Source organism: Pseudorasbora parva, chromosome 5 (genome assembly GCF_024679245.1).
Source record: "Pseudorasbora parva isolate DD20220531a chromosome 5, ASM2467924v1, whole genome shotgun sequence".
In the NCBI taxonomy this organism is placed as follows: domain Eukaryota; kingdom Metazoa; phylum Chordata; class Actinopteri; order Cypriniformes; family Gobionidae; genus Pseudorasbora; species Pseudorasbora parva.
This window is the reverse complement of record NC_090176.1, coordinates 26,600,433-26,623,058: the sequence shown is the minus strand read 5'-3', so window position 1 is coordinate 26,623,058 and position 22,626 is coordinate 26,600,433. Positions and strand designations below refer to the sequence as shown.

The window sequence follows — 22,626 nt, the reverse complement described above, 5'->3', positions numbered from 1 at the left end:
CCTTAATAATAGACTATTTAAATATTATATGCACCAAGTTAACAAAGAGTTTCACACTCTGATGTTTTACATGAGCTGAACATCTTGGCCCAGACACACACACACACCGACAATACCCAAAGCAAGAGGACGATTTGTTTAATTTAATTTAGACATATACATTTACACATGAGGACAGCGAAAGCATTTCTTATACATTCTCAATTCATACATGTAAAAAAAAAGAAGATATAAATCCAAATGCATACTGTCTGTAATACTGTAGACATGGGGGTTCAAAAGTTAGCTCAAAAAAGAGAAAAATAAAGAATAAGAGGATACAAAAAATATGTATATCTGTATAAATATATGTTCAATAGTAACAGAATTGTATAATACAGTTAAAAGATTACAAATGTCAAAAAGTCCCAACCCATTCATCCATTAAAATACAAAAAACATACATTAGAGGAAAAAGTCCCATCATCACACTGTTCTAAATACAGTCAAAGATTGTCAGTCAACATTTTCAAAAGGAATCCATTCTAAGCACAACACACTAATTACATTCAAACCCTAAACTTGACTCTGTGAGAGATTTGTAGAAAGCTCGTGCTTTTTCACTGAGTGGTCCATTCTCACGAATATGGGGTAGGAAAATACTTTGTCACACTCCATTGAGCTCAATCAACTTGTTTGATTGGACCAAAGGCATGATACTAATTTGAACTGGTATATACTAATTTGAACTGGTATATACATTTACATTTTTCACTTAACTTAAAGGAGTGATCGTACTGACACAATATATAAAGCAAATATGAATGGTTTATCGTCAGCTTATTTTATAGCTCTTCCAGTCAGTGGTCATACGGGGTAGTTTACAATATTGACTGCAAGCACGTAACCAGATGATTGTCAGTCTGCTTGAGAGATAATTATTACAAATAACTTTTCTTGTGGTGCCGGTGACCCATCATCACTACAAATTAGAGCACAAAAAGACAATTAAATGGACTTATCATAGAAATTCAAAACGATCCATATTGTTGACCAAATGCATACAATGCGTTTCCATATCCATCCTGCCATGACATCCATATACATCTCCTTCAGTCTCAATCACAATCAATGACAATCATTCATTCAGGCTTCTTTTTTGACCTTCAAAAAAGACAATCATTCATTCCTGCTTTCGTTTTTGTCTTCCTCAAGCTATCCCACTAAAAACACCGCCTTTCTTACAGTCAGGACCTGCCTGAGAGCAAGAAGTGACGACATTTCCATCATCTCCTGAAATACTGATCAGCACATGGCACACACACCCACACCCACACATTCAATAGAAAGCACACAGTTCGTCTTACACCAAATCAATCGTACTGACAATCAAAACCACACTCTATACACAAAGAGAAAGTATAAATGAAAGTATGATGATAATGTACTTTATAGTGTAATAATAACAATAAGCAGCATTGGGTCATGAAACTATATTGAAAATATATAAATCAATATAATATATATACTTTTAGATAGCATAATTCAGTTTTAAAGTTATAAAGGCTATTTGTTGTATTTAGAAAACTATATAATGTATTTTCTGTATTGCACATAGTCATACCACTAGATACATTTTTCTTTTGCCACTTCCTCACCATTTTCTAAAAGGTTTCTGCCTCAAAGTATTCTATACATTTCAGTCAGAAACTGTCTTGTTATAATACTGTGCTGTGTGATCACGCTGAAATGGTGCAGCAGCCTCGATGACAAAACATTTTCACACTTTTTCTATTAAATTTGTTAAAAAGTTCACTGATGGTGACAGACAAGATCATTTCCAGTGGATCTGGATGAGCATGAACAAACACAACAAAAACCACCCGTCTGACTTTTAAGATCTTCTTATGAAACTAAATGCAATTAAGATGTTCTTGGAAACAATAAGATGATCAAGCAGATAGTTATATGATAAAAAGCATATAAAGTCATCTGCATAACAAGAAAAGGTAACCTCTGGAGTCCCAGCACTTGTATTTTTTTGTTCTTTTAAGTTATACGAATTTGTTCTGGATAGTGAGCTGCTGAGAAAACACACCTCTAAGAACAATGTGACGCATGTGTTAGATACATATGAGCAGATGAATGTAAAGCAGCTATTTGGAACAGGGTAAGAAAGCTTTCAAGCTAATTAAAATCAAGCCAAGCAAGATAAATGTTTGTTGAATTTGAATATCAATTAAATAGAACAATACTTTGGCAACTAAACTAACACGCTTAAGCAAAATTAAAATTTGGGAGTACCGCATCGTTTTGTGCGGCATTTATTTTGAAAGAATGAATGTTACCATGCGTATTACTAGCAAGCAAACAAAAAAGCAGGCTTTAGGATTTAATTTTCATTCTTAATTTAATAGTCAATAGTTAATTTAAATTAACTCTTCATTTTCTATATTGCAATTGTTACCATACACTATGTATGACATTAGGATTCAGCTCTAAATAGGTTTAAACATTTAAAAGATGTTTCTATAAACTTTTTTACAAAAATGGGATTTTTAAGATCGCATGTCCTTGAAGTGCTGGCTGTACATAACATTTTGTTTCAATATTGTGTCACGTCTGAGAGCACCATTTCACCTGATCAGGCATGAAACATAAAAAAGGATAACTGTATAATATTTACAAAAAAAAGCTGTAATTAGTGTATTAACTGCAAAATACTGCATGATCTTTTGGACAGACTTTGCATGAAGACGTGACCTAATACTGTCAGTCTATAATATAGGACTTAGATCTTAAGCATGACTGTTTAGTCTCACTTTGAACCACTTGGTGGCGCCACAAAATCTTCTAAATTATGTGAAAATGACTGGGATCACAAGATCCTGCATCTGAAAATCTGGCTTCCATACTTGAGAAAATATTTCTGAATTTGAAGTCAGTTTGGTTTTGAGTAAATAAAAGTAAGTTGTGACAGAGCATGTGCATGTTGCATTTATATTTTTGTGGGATTGCGCTAAGAGGTCAATTGTGATATTTCTGTCTAAACTCCTGATCGCAGCCTTACCACAGAGCCACCATCCCAAGACCTCTCTGGTGTTCGGAATGGCTATGTTAGCATCACCAGGCTGAGAGAGGTGAAGGAAGTGTTAACATGATGTAAGACTGGGATATTTTCCCCCAGTGGAATAAAGGAATGGGGCACAGTTGAGACAAAACACACTAACCATAAGAGTAGAGTGGTTTGACTGACAAACCACAAAGCAGCAGCTACACATCTCTGTTTTTGTACTCTCATAGGAGAGTAGCCAAATTGATCAGTCACACCAACGTCCCCATGAATTAAGCTGCATAGCTTGTGTATTTCCTTGGTCCCTGGTTAGAGTTTCAGTCATTTGTAACAGGCAATGGATACTGCATAATGGTTTGAGAGGAATAAACATTTCAGATGGAAATGTCTGCACTCCATTTCTGATGTTCTTCCTTGCACTTAACAAGTACACAAACACCCTGAAGAAAAATTAGGGTTGAAAGGAAGAGTAGGAGATGCAGCGTGTTAACTGGCAAGGTCCTCTACGGGTAAAGGCGGAGCAGCATGAACACCCGAACCGACATTCTCACACATAAACCGGCTCACACCCTTCCCCTTGCTCTTCCTCTTCATTAACCTCTTCTTCCTCTAACATCAGGCTACCAGTCACACTACTGTTGGACAGTTCTTGTGTTGCCTCTGGGGGCTTGGGATAACGGAATGGACAACCATTATCATCAAAAAACCTGCGAAAAGTAAACTCGTAGAAGGCATGCTCAGGGTGTTTGCCGTGAGGAGAACAGAGAGTGTCCCATGTGCGGGTGCTGTCTCCGCTGTCACTCCAGGCCCCTGGACCCCCCTCCTCTTCCACAGGATCAAAGTTGGATGTATCCATCGGGTGGGCAATCTTCGGTCGATATGGAGCAGGTTGTGTGCGAAGATTGCTGGAGAAATCCATCTCTGAAAAGAATGGGTGAGCCTTTATCTCACCAGCTCCATTGCCTCCTAGGCGCTCTTCAGCAGAGCAGCAGAGCCGACCAATGATGTCAACTGCCTCTGGGCTCAGCTTTACTTGTGGGGGCACCTGCAAAGTGTTCTCCCAGTTTATCACCTGTGAAAGTGATGACATAAACATTAGCAACACTTCTTCTCTAATTAAAATCTTCAGGTTTACTAGAAATGTCTGCCAAGTGTGTTGGGGGCAGGTAGGAAATAAACCCTACAGAAAATTATGTTTTCTAGGAGAAAGATTGGGAGGAAACCTATGGTTTACATCAACCATATAAGCAAAGGAACCTAAGAAGGTGCATATAGAGCTCTCACCTTAAGTTGTGTCTCCGTTGGGGTTGGAGCAAGGAAGGGTGGCTGGCCAACCAGCATCTCAAACAGGATTACTCCCACACTCCACCAGTCACACAGCTGTGTGTATCCTGTGGATTGAAACATATTACAACAAGAGAAGATGTCTATCAACACAAGCACTTCCTGTTAATGTGCTTGTACTTTCGGGTGATCATGTGCAAGCTATTACCTTTGCGCAGAAGCACCTCAGGGGCGATGTAGTTAGGAGTGCCAACCAGAGAATGTGCTAGACAACGCTGGTGTTGTCGAGTGTCCCGCTGTTCCAAAGTCATCAGCCGGTCACCACAACGGCAGTTAGACACATCATCCCAAAAGTCACTTGGCTCCATACTATCCTGCCGGATATGGTTCCCTATTCAAGCAGTACAGAGAGAGAAGACAAACAATTCATATGATTTGTTAAAAACTGCAACTGTATTTAGGGCTATGATCATCAGGTTGTCTTCATCTCCCTTACCTTTTTGGTAATACTTTGAGTTGTGTGTCCAACGGAACCCAGTACACAGACCAAAATCAGTCAGTTTGATGTGTCCATCCAGGTCAATGAGGATGTTGTCTGGCTTGATATCTCTGTGGATGAAGCCCATCTTATGCACACTTTCGATGGCCAGTGTCAGTTCTGCCACATAAAACCTGGCCAAGGGCTCTGGAAAAACCCCCATGCGAATCAGCAAGCTCATCATATCTCCTCCAGGAATGTAATCCATGACAAAGTACAAGCTGTCTCTGTCCTGAAATGAGTAGTACAACCTGACTACCCACTCATTGTCAGCCTCTGCCAAGATATCCCTTTCTGCTTTCACATGGGCTACTTGGTTTCGGTTCAGAACATCTTTCTTTCTTAGAGTCTTCATGGCATACAGTGCCCCCGTGTCCACTTTACGTGTAAGACACACCTCACCAAAGGCTCCAATGCCAAGTGTCTTGATTTTGACAAACATTGATTTGTCCATCTTGGCACGTCGTAGTCGGTTGTAATTGGATTCTTTCTGGTAAAGCATCTTTCTCATCTGTTCCTGCTCTGCCTCTGAAAGGCCAGCCTGTAAAATAGTAAGATATAGAATAGGATGTTTTTTATTTGACAACAATAACATTTACACTCAACAGTGAACACTCAGAATTAACAACACAATTGGCTGAAGTGCGAAATCATCAAACAGTGGTTATTGTGGTTAATGAAGTTCCAGTACTGCTTACCTTGGACATCTCTTGCTCCAGCTGCATCCTGCGGTTGAGTTTTTGCTGGTAAGTCTTCATCACGTTCTCCACATGCTGCTCCATATAGAACTTGAAGGCAAAGGGAGAATAACTCTTAATGCGAGACTCTCTCTTCTCTTCATCACGGGCATTCTTTCGCACAGGCACAGGTGAGGTTTGGATCTGCTTCTTATCCTTCACAGCCTTCTCTCCTTTGCTTGTCTTCACTTTGTCTTTGGAGACAGGTTCCTCCTGCTTTCCAACGGAGGCACTCTGGACAGTCCTACTTGTTGCACTGATATCTTGAAGTCCCCCCATGGCTCCAGTCTCCAGGGATGCAGGCTCAGCTCCTGATCCAGACAGGAGCAGTGTTTTGGGGTAAGGTGGAGGTGGGCAGCGATGTTCTTGATTGGGCTCCAGGGTAAAAGTCTCATCTGTCATGTATCCATGAGACTCTGGTGCTTCCTGTGCTTGTGCACTCAGCCAGCCTGGATGGCATGGTCCCACTGCTGTCTTCGGCTCAGGCCTCATGACCCGTATACTCTTAACAGGTGGCTGGATTGGTGGAGAGGTCACTGCAGTTATTGTGTTAGGTGGACCCAATGATGACTCCGGCTTGCCAGGAACACTAGTTGTAGGAGGCAATGCCTGCCTCACAGTCACCTTTTGGTGGTTGTTAAAAGAATTGGCCCTACTTGGGACACGTACCTCTCCTCTAAAAGGCCCCTGTGGCTGCCTGGCTGGAGGAGTCCCCTCAGGACCTTGGGCTCCTGGCCAGTGATGCTCATACAGGTCAAGGTTCAGACTGGCCCTGGAAGGGGTCAGAAGGCCTTGAGGGACATCAGAGAACTCACCTCCCATAGCTCCAGGGGCAACACCAGGGGGGCGTTGCATCAAATGAACCTGGTGTGAGCTGGGGCTGGCTTGGAGTGGATGTGGATGTGGTGGCAGATATAAGTTGGGAGCGTAGCCACCAGCGTTTTGGCCCATTGCTCCTTTGCTTGGCATATTAACATAGTTCTCAGGTGTTAGTTGGGGCATCTTATTCTGGAAGGAAGCACTTCGTTTGACCCCATAGCTGGAGGCCTCCATCATATGAGGCCTGTAGTCATAATGAGGACCAGGGCCTCCTGAGGGCTGAGGTTGGATTTGCATGGGTGGTCCAGGCACACTGTAGCCCATCATGGCCTGGTCTATTGCACCAGGGTATCCTTTTTGCTGGGCTGGACCAGGGGTGTACATAGGGTTCCCTGTGTTAGTTTGAGGAGCCATGCTTGTAGAGTAGGCACCCATACTTGCAGGCCGACCCATTGGGTTTCCCATGGTAGGACCCTGTGAAGTGTTGGCAGGTGGTGCCATGTAGTTCATGACAGGTGGTCCACCCATGTACACACGAGCCATCTCACCCTCAGCCCCATAACTAGCGCCCTCATACAGTGGTGCTCCCATTTGGTGATAAGGGGGCATTGGACCATCCCCAGTGCCTTCTATTGCTGTCCTGTGGTCCATCATATTTGGCATGCCACTCTTTCCTGTAGCGAATTAGAAATGTTTCACTTTGCACTTAAAGGCAGAAGATAATTCATAATATAAATATATTCATACACATATACACACACATATACATATATATACATACATATATACATATATATAAATCGTGCACATACCTGGGGAAGTCTGTTTGATGACACGTACAATCTGTTCATTATGGGGGTCCAGGTAACCCATTTTACTAATGTATTCCAACGCTGCCTCAATGTTACGGCTGCCAGTCTGTTTCAGGGCACGTACGGCCATTTCCTGTTTTACAAATTCAAGCAGAGAACTATCAAAACATAGGCAACACGTGCATTTTTTTTCACAATGCAATTCCTCTCATTATGAAACAGTGAGGTACCTCTACATACAGTACATGTAAGGATTTTAAATAGATACTTGAGATGATCCAATACTACTTGGAACTTTTAAAAATGAGATTACAACTACCTATATACATTGCACTCTTTGTTGTTCCCAAAGAACTTCATTTGGATCAATTTTGTGAATAAGAGCATAAACCAGCAAAATAAAATATTATCTTTAAGAGAAGTCAAAAGGTGCTAAGGCTATGACCGCCACTAAATTCTGACATTTTTTGAGCCAAATATTCCCCAGTCAGATGTAGAGCAGATATGATGTTCTTTAACATCTGTTACTTTAATATTTGTTTGCTTCATGCACCAGTGTAAACTAGAGAAATTTGTGACTAGAGAGACTGATTTTGTATTAGTATTTGTAAACAATTACTAATTCAGTCAAAAGTCAGACTTCCATCATGTTAAGGCAATGTTTAATTTAGCTTACATTCTTGGGGAGTCACATTAGCATTCTATCAGTATACAGTTATGGAAAATTATTATTATTATTATATAATGTTTAGTGCGATTTGATTTCAGGCTGTCTAATACATGCACCTTGATTATTTAGATAAGCACGTGTACATATGTACAGATGAACATGCATGTAAATATAAACCAACCCATGCATACACGCATAGCAAATAACGCTTAAAATAGCATTCCCTGCAGCTGCTTCCTCTGCAAAACATGCACAAGTTCCTTCCTATGCCAGGCCACATATGCACTATGACTGGTAATTGGCACATTTGACCAAACATTTGTGCTGCAAGAAATTTTCAATGGTTCACGTATTTCATGGTAATACATGATAATACATTATTTTATTTTTAATTTTTTTAAATTAATTTTACGCTTTCTTTGTCACATTTTGCAAAGCCGCAGCAATCCAAAATTAAACAAATCAGACATGTAGTCTTCTGTGAGCAGAGACCCACACCTATATGAGGAAATCCCCTTGAATGGCATATGACCTCATTCAGAAGACATTCTGCCCAAACCAATTCTACAGCAGCACAGCAAGCTGTGTTATACTGCATCTGGTGTTTAAACATGGTACTGCACGAAACATGCCATGGAAAAAAGAGAAAGAAAAAAAGGAATAAGTGCTTAATTCAGCACATACTTGTGCTTTTTGTCCACTATGCATTCAAAGAACAGCAAGTAGGTAAATATTAAATTTAACTATGACAAAGTCAGCGTAATACAAATCATTCCATCGATTCTGTGGAGTTTTAGTTAGATGGCACTGACAGAAGAAAGAGTAATAAAAAAATATGGAACAGGCATAAAGCAGCAACCGTACAAATTGTGGACACTCATTATGCAAAGTGCGACATCTGCACACATTCCTCAAAGTAGTTTATCCATTTAATCTGTGTATTGCCATCCGATTGTCTAAATGCTCATTCACAATTGTCTGGCACTATGGTCAGTATTGTACAAAACACAGGAAATACTCCTAACACACGCGCTGTCTGTCTGTGAGTGATCGCTGCTCTCAAAAGTGCCAGGGCTTTCTGTTGCATTCCATCACTGTCCACTCCAAGGGTGTGCCGTCTTGTCCCCCTTAGTGATTTAGAGGCGCCACTCTCTCTTTTTAAAAGACACACGCAAACACAACAATCCAACATGGACTTCAGGCTGGTTTCAGCAAGGGCTGGGTCTGGTTTGGCCCCAGGTCAGAGTTTCAGCCCTGACCTCCACTGTCATGGCGACAGATGTTCAGGACATTCCATGAGCCAGGAAGCAAGAATTCCAAGATGTGTGTAAATCTATGCTTCAGTGTTTCTTTAAAATGTCCCTTCTCCTTCACTCCTTATTTGAGATCATTCGGTTCCAATGTGCCTTTGGCATTCATTTGGTTAGATCCAAAATATATTTACACCCCTGTCATGACCACAAGCCTCAATGCTATGCTAGACATTCAATTTCTGACTGTGGTGTTGGGAAATACCACACTTTTTTCTCTCCCCCCAACCCTCCCACCCTAAACTCTAACTTTAAAAAGTAAACAATATAGATTCTTCTCAACTAAAGTGACATAGCGATATTCCAATGCTGTTCACTGTTCCTTTTAGGGATTTCCACTTTGACCCATATTCTGAAACACATTCCACCAATGAACATGAAAATGAAAGCCATATGGAAAACTCTGAGATATAGGACCGGAAGGACATCATCAGCGGATGGAGAGGTGGAATATTATCCATACTGTAATAAAATAGCTCAAACAGAAGCTAAAACAGAAAAGCATGGCGCTTGCAACACTGAGATCATGAGTTCAATTCCTAGGGTATGCATAAATTGATAAAATACAGTAATACTCAAAAGTTTGGGATTTAAAATATTTTATTGTTATTGAAAGAAATGCTCATGTCTGCACTTACTTGATAAAAAAAAAAAATATCCTTCAGAAAAGATTTATAAAAAATGCAACAATTTGCTTCTTTTTGGTTGGCATGACATTCTAGACTGGGTAAAGCCAGCCTGATCTGCCGGTGCTTTTGATTTTCGCGTGGGAACTCAGTCTGGAAACCTGTAAATTAATTTCTACTGCTTCTGTTACACTTTTGCGGGAGCCAATCACAGACTGCCTTATCCATCTGGCATACTATTGGCGGGTTTAACGCGATGACAGATAGAGAAACAATGGGTTGTTGCACGTTGATCACACCTCTTGTGGTCTGATTGGTTGAAGGACTATCTAATTGCGTACAGAGTCATTTGAATAATGCTCATTTATCATGCCTCTGGTGCAGTAGAAAATACAGAGCAGACTCCCCAGACCAATGTTCAATCTTAAATTGAGCTTGGTCTGGTGATAGCCAGATAAATGACAATCTGTCATTTTCTGTCAAGTAATTTTCATTACTTTCCAACCACTTGGGTCATTTTTGATGATAACGCTTTTATGATCCAATAAATTACTAAAAAGTAAAAATAAAGCTCTGCCCTTTTTAAATAGCCTGTTCCAAATTTAACATAACGTATGTCCAAAGGAGTTTCAGGCTGACTTTAATGCAAAAATGCTATGCTGCACAGCACTGACCAGTTGTGGTTCGTTTGAGACCCTGGAAATACTGGGTTGCGAGGGAAGGGTAATATAAACATTTAGATCATGTGCAAACACTATATGCCAACAGAGCACTACATTTTTATCATGTTGTGAATATTCCACAAGTTCATAAACATAAACATCACATGCATGATGTATGCAGGCAGCTTTTTATATCCTAAGCTCGAAACCACAAATCCACAACACACATCATACTCATCTTCTTCCTATACCCTCCCACCCCCTTTTATTTCCCAACCAAAACAATTCCTCCTTCAAAGTTGGTTATGTAACCGTTAGCCGCATTGCTGTGTAATTTGTGAGGCGAAAACCAATGATAATAATCAAACTAAAGAAACCCAAGGAAGGACCAGCGGCGGCCATTTACCTTCCTGGAATGTACGGAGGGTTAGAAGAGGAACACAGGCCCCAGTCAGAGGAGGACTAAAAATACCAAGTCACACACCACAGCTGAGTCATTTCACAATAATGACTATTACTATTAATAAAAAAAACATGAAATGTATGTCTAGATCTTATGGGAGGTCTAGGTGCATGTGGTGTACGTCTCAGGAACAAGATTCAAACTCTTAGCTATGCTAAATCTGAATACAGGGGAGACACAAAGTCAGACACACTGAACCACAAAACACAAATTTCATGTTTTTGTATACACTAAAAAAGAAAGCTAAACCACACGTAAAGACAAAAACATGCAATGGACATGGTCAGAATCTCTGTGCCATCCCAGCCTACTGCCTCTCATTTCTGCAGGGGAAACTGGACCACAACACATCTACAACTGAACTGAGCACTTCCTCTGTAATGTTGTACGCCCTGTTCAATAAATGCAAGGAAAAGACAATCAACCTACTGATTGTGAAAAAAAGCACAAAAGCTTGTGAAATAGTATATCTTTTAAGAGACCAAATTTGTTTACAGGAGGATATATAACCCAAGTGTCTAGAACTGATGAGATCCATCCATATATATCTATATGTATTTGAATGTGCAAAAAAAAATAAAAATCAAATCATCAGGACCGACAGCAAAAGATAAAACCGTTAAGAATGTATCCAGACAACATGATCCAAATCAAGTCTGACTCCATACTATACTTCATCTGATAGCATGTTTCAGCTTCCAGGAACCTAAAAAAGCCCCATTCCAGTCTCTATTTAGCCATGTCATAAAGGCAGCTCGCCTCCCTTCAGCTAGGCCTCGTAATTCCACTGGGCCGTGGTGGATTTCTCGGTGGTGTTGTGCATGGGCTTGAGCACAGCATTCCTCACATGCCTAATGCAATCACAGGGCTGCTCTCAGAGCTGTGTCTGAATATTAGTAGCAAAGCCCCAACACATATTCATTAATGATCTGACAAGGGGTCTGTATTAGACAGCCTGAAATCAAAGCACACTAAACATTTTACATATAATAATGATTTTTAACACACTTTTCATTCCGAAGAATCTCAAAGTGCAACAATGGAATATTATTTTATATATATATATATATATATATATATATATATATATATATATATATATATATATATATATATATATATATATATATATATATATATATATATATATATATATATATATATATATATATATATATATACAAAAAATGTCATATTTTTTCATATTTTGAATGGGCTTTTATATTCTCAGTTTTCATTTTAATTTTTGTTAAAGGTTTAGTAATTTTGCTTTGTGGTTTTGACATTTTTATCAGCTTTTCTATATAGCTTTAATGTATTTTTATTTCAGTTTTAGACATTTTTAGTTAGTGGACATTTCATTTTATGTTTAAGTTTTAGCTTTATTTAATTTTAGCTTTAAAATATTTTTTAATAAAAATAAAAATGTTTTGTGGAACATAAAAGAATATTAAATATCTCGTTTTTGTTTGCTTGGTCAACATTCTTCAAAATACATTCTTTAGTGTGAACTATTATACACATTCTAGGAAGAATTATCCTTTTAATATTCAGCCACTAAATTTGAATACAGGGACCAGAACACATGTAACACATTTAACTTAGTAGTGATTGCACAACAACCACTATTGCACAGCAACACACATACAATAAAACAACCCATTTAAAATACTACAGTAGTATATTCTAGTATAGTAGTTATGCATTAACTGGACCATGATCAACTAACAATGATATTGGCTAATACATAAATGGAAAACTATGCATGTATAAATATTTGTATTTTTGAATGTTAAAGGTGAGAAATAGCTGACTTGTATTCTGCCACTTCCTTTGGGGCAGAGATGTTCCACTAAGCTCTTTAAGAAGAAAAAGAACTAAAATACCAAATAAACTGCCATTCCAACATTTCACTCAATATTATAAAAATTTCATTTTTTGGCAAAGACTGGATAGGCTGCACTGAATATCCACTGTACAATGTTCAAAGCCCTATATCTGCTAAGCCCCAACAATGTTAATTGCTCAAGCTAAAATTATTTTCAGAATCATTTCTGAATGCATAAAGTTTATGTTCAGTAAATTATTCACATTTTTAACCCCTGTTCACCATCACCAACATTACATGAAAAACAAGATTTGCTGACCAAGATACAATACAAAGTAAGATACATAAATATAAACCTATGTTTATACCTCGAGATTTATATATAAATCTCCATAAAAAAGTACATTATAATATTCAAAAATTATTAGCAACCCCAAACATTTCAAACATTTGAAGGGTGGTGTATATTTATTTATTCAGAAGAATACAGACTATATAAACTAATATTAATATAAAACAAATATTTACATTTTAGTATTAGAATTTTTATTTATATTTATATTATTAAACCCCACATGCACGTATATCCAACATAGACATTCCTTACCTGATCACAACCAGCGTTGACAAGATCCTGTAGCATCTGTCTGTTGACTTCACCGGGGTGGCCTGAGCTGGATCCTGGACCCGATTCATTGGCAAAGGGCATCAGAGACTTGCGGATCTCTCGCAGGGCATTTTGGTAGTTGTTGAACTTCTGGGGCTGCCGAAGCTGTTGTTGCCTACCAGCTTGGTCTTTGCCCTTAGAGTCGCCACCTCTGCCCCCCTCCCCTCGAGTGCTCCCTCCATGAAGCGCCTGGCTGACCAGCTTTGCTGGTTGTTTCAGTCCCTCCTTGATCTCCTGCAGCCGCTGGCGCGTGTTGCCCACATATGGGGCGGCAGGGAAGGTCTTAGGCCTCATGAGTGAATGTGGCCTGTACTCTCACACAAACTCTTCACACTTGGATAAGACAAAAATATTCAGTCAGTTACTCTCTCTCAGGAAAACACAAAACAGTAGTACAATCCTACAAAAAGACACACAACTGTACACACCCAGGCTCAGTGTGACCTGAATAGATAACAGGCTGCAGTGGGAAAGATGCAAGTTAAGATTAGGATTCCTGTTGTCGCTCGTCTTTGTTGCTGCTGCCTCTTTGGCTCTGGCTCGTGCTGGATGCAGGCCTACTCACATCCCAGCACCCCTTTCAGGGCTCACACTCCCCCTCCTCCCAAGACATGTGAGGGGTTATTCCGTCTGCGCACTTGTTCCATCCCAGTCTGGTATGCATCTTTGCCTGTGGAGACAGTGTTAGACAGAAGGGTCAGGGTGCAGTCCAGGCAAGTCCAAGGCCCTGTATCACTACTCCATGTCAAATACCTGAGTCTGATCGGGCATTAGCACATCTTACATAGGTTTAAACACGTCGCTAAGTGCATGCAGATTAACTTGGTATAACTGTGCTTTTACTCTTTTGAAGCAGAATATGCAGCCAGAGGAAGAGCAGCATGTTCCTTAATTCACATGGAAAGCAATGTATGCAGAATTATGTGTCAAGTCATAAGGGCAAAACCTTACTTTAGAAAGAGACAACCAAATAATTACTAAACAACGCAACAATAAAATAACTTCTACAACATATTTTGTGAAACATACACTACCGTTGAAAGGTTTGAGTAAGAAATGTCAGATTTGTTTTGTAAGAAATGCATACTTTTTTTATTCAGGATGCATTAAAATGACAGTAAAGACATTTATAATATTACAAAAGATTTCCATTTCAAATAAATGTTGTTCTTTTGAACTTTCTATTCATCAAAGTATCCTTAAAAAGAATGTTTCCACAAAAATATTAAGCAACCATTTTCAACATTGAATATACAATAAAAAAAAAATTATTAAGCAGCAAATCATCAAATTAGAATGATTTAAGGATCAACACTGAAGACTGGAGTAATGATTTTAAAGAAAATCAGCTTTGCCCTCACAGGAATAAAATGGCTATTTTTATTTTATATTAGATGCAAGTACTAGATTTGATAGCTGTCAAATCAATTGATCACATCTAACATAAAAGTCTGTTGTGAATAATATAAACATACATACAAACTATTATGTTAGATGTGATTTGACAGACTTATTTATTTTTCTGCAAAAATACAGTGTTCTGTTTTGGGGAAACAGACAAAAAAAAAACTACTGATCATGGTTTGTAACGGCGACCATAAAACAAGCTCTTCAATATCCATTCAAACTTCCTGTTTCTATAGGAAATAGATCATAGACAGCAGAGAAAATGGATCATGTCATGATATATTATGGGTGTTCAAATTCCAAACGTTTTACAGCATTAAATCTGATTTCTTGTTTTCTGGTGAAAGGGGGCTATGACCACAAAAAGAAAGGATTTTTAGGACAAACGTATTTCTGGAATGCTGGTGCTCAATACTGAAATGCATTGCCCAGTCTATATAGTCTAATTCTCATTATTGTCAAAGCATCCAACATTTTTATGCCCTCCATTCCACATGTTACAACAGCAAAATGTGTACCACTTACTGCATTCAAATACTAATCTAAGGACACTTCAGCAATAGTCAATGAAAAAACTAAACATTTTAAATAATATATTAAATAATAAAATAAATTAAATAACTTTTAATGTTACGTCACATTATAAAGTATAAAGTCTCATGTATGAATCATACTGATGATACAGGCTCCTCTCTTATTTTGCCCCCCTCAGTGGTCCTCTTTCCAAAAAAAAAAAAAAAAAAAAAATTGCCTTACATTTGCCACTGTTTTTGTTTAATTTGATATTTGTATCAATCACAAGCAAAATATTCTAACAACACAAAGCAGACAAAAACAAGAAGTGTAATATGAAGACATCTCATCACGTCATTATAGCACAGTTTATGCGGGGAAAAAATTAATAATTGGGGGTGGGGGTGGGGGCTGGAGTGAATTATACCATTTCAAAACAATCAATGTGTAACGCAATCGGACCGCTGTAGTACATAATCTTGGTACAGCTAAAACCTTTGGGTAAACATCTGACTGCGCGCGACGAATGGGAAAAAAAGCATGAGGATAGTTTGTTACGCACGAGTAAAAATACAACATTACCCGCAGCTCGTGGCAGCGTCTTTTTTATCACCACTGAATTTCATGAGATTTTAACATAACTATAATTTAGCGAGTTTTATCAGTAAAAGCCAAGATATTGTTACGTTTAGTTTAGACAAAGATTCGGTTTTATAATGTCCCATCCCTGCCTGCTGTAAAAATGCTTTAACGTAGGCTACATAATCTCGCATTTTCTCATTAGATTAACAAACAGCGACTATTATTTAAAAATGCGTTCATATACACAAAGTAAGTTTTAACTAGGAATAGAGTTACGGGGCCTAAGTTAGAGGTTTCAGCGCTCTGAGACTGGAGCGAGAGGAACGCAGATCCGCTGGAGCAAGTCCGCATTCCAGCACAGGGAGAATGTGCTGTACACTCCTATCTCACTTTAAATGAGCAATACAACTTCCTTAACTCACAAAGGATTTGCGACCGCTAATCGAATATAGAAACTCCTAAAAACTTCCAATGCCCAACGTTTTGAAATATTAAGAAAGTTTTAAGCGACTCACCATGTGATAATTGGTACCTTATTCCAGGGAACTGATTTAAACTTCAGAAAAGTTGTACACTATCGGTCTGGTGTTTTGTTGCCCAAGGATCGTATTTCGATGTTCTCTCATAAAAAGCACACTGTGAAAATCATGGGATTGTCCTCCATTTTCTCGCCACTCACGGCAGAATTAGAATGCAGTACAAAGTTGGACACTTACTGCATTGTTAACATTCCAAAGGAGTCACGTGAGGCGGCCATGCACGTCAGCACTGCACATACCCTGGGCGGGGCTTCCTACATTTACAACGCTGAGATTCTGATCTGATGTTACACTAGCAGATACAATTATTGGAATGGGAAATTATTGGCTGATATATGGTACCAGGGATGAACTCATAATGGTAATCATTAATGATGTTATTATAAAAAATAATCTATAGGCATACTTTCTTTACTGGCTCCTCATTGATCAGGTTGTTGCATGGCGTCCTTCAGTTAGTTTAGTCTCAAATCCTAAAGGAAATCACACATAATTAAACCAAGCACAACAAACAAAAAGACAGACAAAACACTCTGCTTATAAGTTTTGACATGCTCTGATGAATGATTGTGAAACAGGGACTGTATAGTTGACACATTACGGCATATCATTTTTTTTATATCAAGATTTTCAGCTAAAATGTAAATGAATATAAAACATATATTTGATGTGCTATTACATGCAAATATTTCTTTCATACCCCTTTGTTTATTTTAAAGTATACTGTGTGCTGACATAAATTAAAAGTATAATTATGCCATGCATTCTCTCAAAAATATATATATTTAAATAATTAACAAGTATCTATGGATTATGATCAAATAAGCAAAATGCTGTTGAGTACGGAATGTCACAACGCAGGACTATTTCATGTCAACTACCTTAAAACTACTGCAAAATTATGGGGGTGGGGGTCTGTGTCATGTTGTTTCTGAGTTATATAAAGTACAAATTCATGGGAATAAAGAAAAGGAAAGGGATAGTTAACCCAAAAAAAACTATGGCAAAAAATACTATGCAAGTCAATGTGGCCCATCAACTGTTTGGTTACCGACATTCTTCAAAATATCTTTTTTTCTTCTTTTTTGTTTTGTTTTTGGGGGAACTGAATCCCTTTAAGAATAAAGGGTCAGTGCCAATTACAAGTACTCAACATTTCATGAAGACATTTTCATGTTATACAACAAGATGCTTCATTTGATAATTAATAATTCAGTTGTGTTGGTAAACTTTACACATAGAACGTACGAGTAAAATGAAAAATTCAACATACGCTGCGCATAATTGTTTTCACAAACCATAACAGAGATAAATGTAACACACAGACACAGTTAAGTGAAAGCCAGGGTATAGTACTGTATGGTTGAATTTGATAGTGAATATACAAGTCTAAATGTTATTAGAGTTGATTTAAAACAATAATGATCATATAACAGCTAAACTGTAATTTTGTGGTACTTACACAATCACATTGCATGGTAGACTGACAAGGCATCATCAGAAGGAAAGAACAAAGTACTACTGGATTAAGGCAAAAATATAGTGCATATCTATACAGAAGCAAAAAATGGTATAGGCATCACATGGACAAAGGCACTGGAACTAAGGGCAGCTGATGTCACAATACACAACTATAACTGTCTCCGACTGAGACGCCTTCATCTGTGCCTTGAATATTTTACATTCTCAGCATACAAGCTTCACTCTTGACAATAGCAAATTATGGATGGAATGTCTCTATCAAACCAAAGCATCAACAAAGTCAACTCAAAGAATAAGGAAGTTCCTCATGTAAAAAAAAACACTAGAAAGATATTTGTACAGAGACCTGTGCCTGATGAATATGTTTGGTATAAACTGGTCCTTAGGTTGCATAAATGTTCTTAGAAATGCTCATATCACTCTTTTAACAACAGAAAACGTATTCTCTTCTGTAAAATGGGGAAACAATAAAGGCGCATTCAGCCGTTGTACAGGTAACTGTCACTTTTGCAAAAGTCTGGCTAATATGAGCATTTATTCCAGGGGTGCGGCAGAAATGCACAGATTATTCAAGGCACAAGCGACCTGCACAATCTTATCAAAAGTGCTCACACTGGAAGTGCGTTCTATGACTGTAAAGGGACTCTCCACAGGTCCAGTCAACATACAATATCTTCTTTTGACCATGTCTATTACCTTCCCAACATGCCTATGAACATTTAGTTGATCTGAGAGACCAACCATTGAAATATCTTCTCCACTCTGACTATTTTCAGTGTAACTGCTACTAGTGATTTTGAGGTCGGCTTTGCAAGCCCCCACCAAGCCCCCAATGTCAAAGTCATGCTCGGCCAGAACAACATCACCAGGCAGGAGCTTACAAAGTAGACCAGAGCTCTCAACTAAATTCTTGTCGCTGACGTGACCTGGTGATCCCCTCGAGACAAACGTGACCACACCCTGAGGAGCAACACCTATCACATATTTAAGCTCATTCACTGTGGACTGAGCTGGTGAAGTCAATGATGTAGATGTAACCTCTTGATTTACATCCACACTGAAAGCTTTTTCCAGAGACACCCTAAAGCAGTCAACAATCACTGCACAGTCTGGATATGTGCAACGCAAAGCTGCAGGTAGGTTTTTTCTGAGCTCCACTCTAGACGGCCAAAAAACAGCAGTTGGCACGAGGGTGGTGAACATTATATTAATAATCCGATGGACAGTCCTTGTCACTGTGGCAACCTTTACCCCAAAACGGTAGGCTAAGTCTTGGTTTCTAAGATCAAGCCTTAGTCGCATTAGAGTCAAAAGCAGTTGCTGGAATTTTGAGAGTTTCGCATTTTTGTCCCCTTTCATGTGTGGCACGAGAAGCAACATCACTGTCTCAAACACAAAATAGTTTGGCAATCCTGTATAGAACCGAACCTTTTCTGGATCATTTTTGAAGGACGCCTCGGTGAGAGACATCTTTTCTATTGATTCCCTCAGCTCTGTATTCTCTTTCTTAAGAGCCTCAAGACTGGACTCATATTCAGAGGAAATGCGTTGCACTGCTCTTCCTCTTTGGTTTACACTTGTCAGTGAGATGTCTTCTTCTATGCCATCTTCAATCTTATCATCCTCTTCATCGCAACTACTTAGTGAAGAGGAAAAACTCTCTGGCTCTTCTTGACTTCTGATGTCGCCATGATCCTCCAAGAAACGCCCTTGTCCTTGCAGGAAGAGCAAAGCATTTGCTGCCTCCACTTGTGCCTCTTGTTTATCATACATTTCACAGGAACTTGCTTCTTTCATATTTGGCGACAGTGGCGCTGAAGTGAAAACTGAAGGAACATAGTCTGGGGATCGAGGATTTTTCACTTGCTTTCCTGCCAATGGAACAACACAACATTTATATAATATATTTTTATCATAATGCAAACCTAGTATAGTGCATTAAATATTGAATAGAGCATTTATGTTCTGATTCTTAAGTGAGGAATGTCAGAGGGTTAAATAAATAGTGACAGGTTAATAAAGAGTGGAAATTTACGTTTAACCCAAATTGTATCAAAATGGTAAGGATAACATAATGCTCCGTTATCTACATCAGGCATGGGCGTTGGAAACATAAACACATATTCCCCCATTACCAGAAATAACAAGTACTATCCCTGCAAAAAACAAAAACAAAACAAAATCCATCATATCCTATACCACATTTCATACCTGAAATGAAGTGAGTGCTGCAGAGTCTACTGCCCTCGTTTGGCACCCACCCTTCACGATTCACAGCAGCGATCCAGCGCTGCTTTCGCTCTGGGTCCCGTGGAAATCTGTAGAAGGATAATGTGGTCCCAGGAGTCCTCCTGTTCCGACACCCGGCCACTACGCACGTGTGAACCATAATAAGGCCACCGAATTTGCGGACGTTTTTGCTTTTCTTCACTAGTAATATTTACAATCTGACTCCCAAAATGGCGGCGGGGGTAGCGAGTGTGTCGTCATTTCAGTGGTCGTCATCGGTATGATCGGTTGGCTGTGATTGGTGTTCCCAGTCACTACTGTGGTGATATCATCTCACCGCGCCGCGATCGCTCATTACTAACAGGCGTTGTGAACAGCGATTCATCGGTGTTTTTTTCCCAAAGAAATTGGTTAAAAATGGCTGTAGAGTCGAGGGTTACACAAGAGGAAATAAAAAAAGAGCCAGAAAAACCAGTGGACAGAGAAAAGGTTTGTTAGTCATTGCTTCTGTTCGTAAGATGCGCAAAAATTCGTGTGCAAAAAACGCGTCTTGCATGCTAAGCTAATTTGTACATTTACTAGTAAAACCTAAAGTATATGGCATATACTAAATTCTATGATAATAAAACGTCTAGTTGCAACATGTTATACTACAAATCGTACCTTAATAATGTGTATAGCATATGATAAATATTTTTATATATACACAACAAATATACAACAGACGCATCTGTACTACAATCACTGAATTACAAAAGTGTTTTAATCAATATTGAATAAGCACATACTCTGTTAAGTGTTTCGGGAGTAGACTGTTATTGAATTCTGCATGTGTCCGTTGCCCCACAGACATGCCCACTTCTGCTGAGAGTGTTCACCACCAATAATGGAAGGCACCATCGCATGGACGAGTTTGCCCGGGGGAATGTACCATCTAGTGAGCTTCAGATTTACACCTGGTAAGCCTTAATATAACACTTAATATAACACTACTTTTACAAATGTAAATAAACCGTATGATCCTGAATTTTATCTGCATTGGTTACAGGATGGATGCTACTTTGAAGGAACTGACAAGCCTGGTGAAGGAAGTCTATCCAGAAGCTAGAAAGAAAGGCACACATTTTGGGTTTGCCATTGTTTACCCAGACCCTAAACGACAAATCTACAGGTAATGTATAGATGTGTATGATGTGTAGCCAGTACCGCCGCTGGCAGTCTTGATGCCCTATGCATCATTATTTTATGGTGACCGCGGGTGTCGCGATCACGTATTTGTTGACCGGGGGTGCTGAGAGAATTCTCGTGGTGCCCCCTTCAGCACTTGGTGCCCTAAAGCGCATGGTGGAGCGGCGGCACTGTGTAGCTTGGTCAGTTTAAATTTGTTATTTTGAATTTAGAGTAACCTGTCTGGCTTTCATTGTAGGGTTAAAGAGATTGGCAATACGGTTTCAGGACGCAAGGGTGCAGATGACTCCATGACTCTTCAGTCTCAACGCTTTCAGATTGGAGATTACCTTGACATCGCAATTACTCCGCCTAACCGCGCACCACCTCTCCAGGGACGCATGAGACCCTACTGATCCTTCTGAAACAAGACTTGCTTGCATTTAAACAGAGGGAGAGTTTTGGGAAATTTGCCTTCCTGTAGAGTTTAGTTCAACTTTGATGGTTGAAGTATTTGTGAAGTCAAAACTAAACTCTGTAGGAAGGTCCATCTCCAGCAGCAGGATTGGGCAGATACTGGGGTTTATAGTTATATAGAAAATCTTTTTCATATTTTAAGTTCATCATGGGGTTTTATACCAGGTCTACCTTTTAAGTTTTATCCCTGTCACCATGAGTCCCATAAAATGTTGAATAAACTTTTTTTTTTCCAGTAACTTGTCTCTAGTCTAAACATTTGAACTGTTTTTTTTTTAAATGAATAGAAACTAACTGTGAACAAAATACTTTGGTTTCATATTCAGAATTAATCTGTTCAACAAATTACCTACATTATTTTCTTTAATTATGGAACAAAATGTTTGGCTTTGTGCAATAGCCGTTTCACCAGATTATCTCCTGAAAGAGCTGCTTACTACATTACTCTGCATATTCACCAGAAAGGCTGGCATTAGTGGACCTGGATAATTGGGTAACACTTTAGAATACAGATTCATAATTTACATGAATAATGCATAATATATAATTAATTAGGTAATATTTAAGACATTAATAGTGGGTTACTATGACCTTTACTTAAGAATTAATTATACATTATGCATTGTTCACATTTATGAATCTATGTGTATATATAGATAGGTAGTTCTTAGTAATCCTCTGGAAGGAGTGATAAAAGTAGCAGTTGTTTAACTGTGAACTACCATCTTCAACCAAACACAACTACTTATTAATTAATCAGTT

The 22,626-nt window shown here is 38.7% G+C and overlaps 2 protein-coding genes across 3 annotated transcripts; one reads left to right on the top strand and one right to left on the bottom strand.

The window, feature by feature from the left end:
* Positions 1–121: 121 nt before the first annotated feature.
* lats2 (large tumor suppressor kinase 2) lies at positions 122–20,447 on the bottom strand. Of its 2 annotated transcripts, XM_067443636.1 has the most exons (11): positions 20,203–20,447; positions 17,972–19,862; positions 16,916–16,982; positions 13,897–14,138; positions 13,409–13,801; positions 7,243–7,375; positions 5,573–7,104; positions 4,833–5,415; positions 4,545–4,727; positions 4,337–4,443; positions 122–4,124 (listed from the first exon to the last, which is right to left on the bottom strand). In XM_067443636.1, the coding sequence occupies exons 5-11, from the start codon at positions 13,760–13,762 to the stop codon at positions 3,600–3,602; spliced, it is 3,417 nt and encodes a 1,138-aa protein (XP_067299737.1). In that variant the 5' UTR covers positions 13,763–13,801; positions 13,897–14,138; positions 16,916–16,982; positions 17,972–19,862; positions 20,203–20,447; the 3' UTR covers positions 122–3,599. The 2 variants fall into 2 exon arrangements, with proteins under 2 accessions (XP_067299737.1, XP_067299735.1); XM_067443634.1 differs by lacking the exons at positions 16,916–16,982; positions 17,972–19,862; positions 20,203–20,447 and adding an exon at positions 16,486–16,901.
* A 95-nt stretch (positions 20,448–20,542) lies between these two features.
* Positions 20,543–22,103, top strand: sap18 (Sin3A-associated protein). Its single transcript, XM_067443637.1, has 4 exons — positions 20,543–20,709; positions 21,070–21,179; positions 21,269–21,391; positions 21,647–22,103. Exons 1-4 carry the CDS (start codon positions 20,638–20,640, stop codon positions 21,801–21,803), a joined length of 462 nt encoding a protein of 153 aa, XP_067299738.1. The 5' UTR covers positions 20,543–20,637; the 3' UTR covers positions 21,804–22,103.
* The last annotated feature ends 523 nt before the right edge of the window (positions 22,104–22,626 follow it).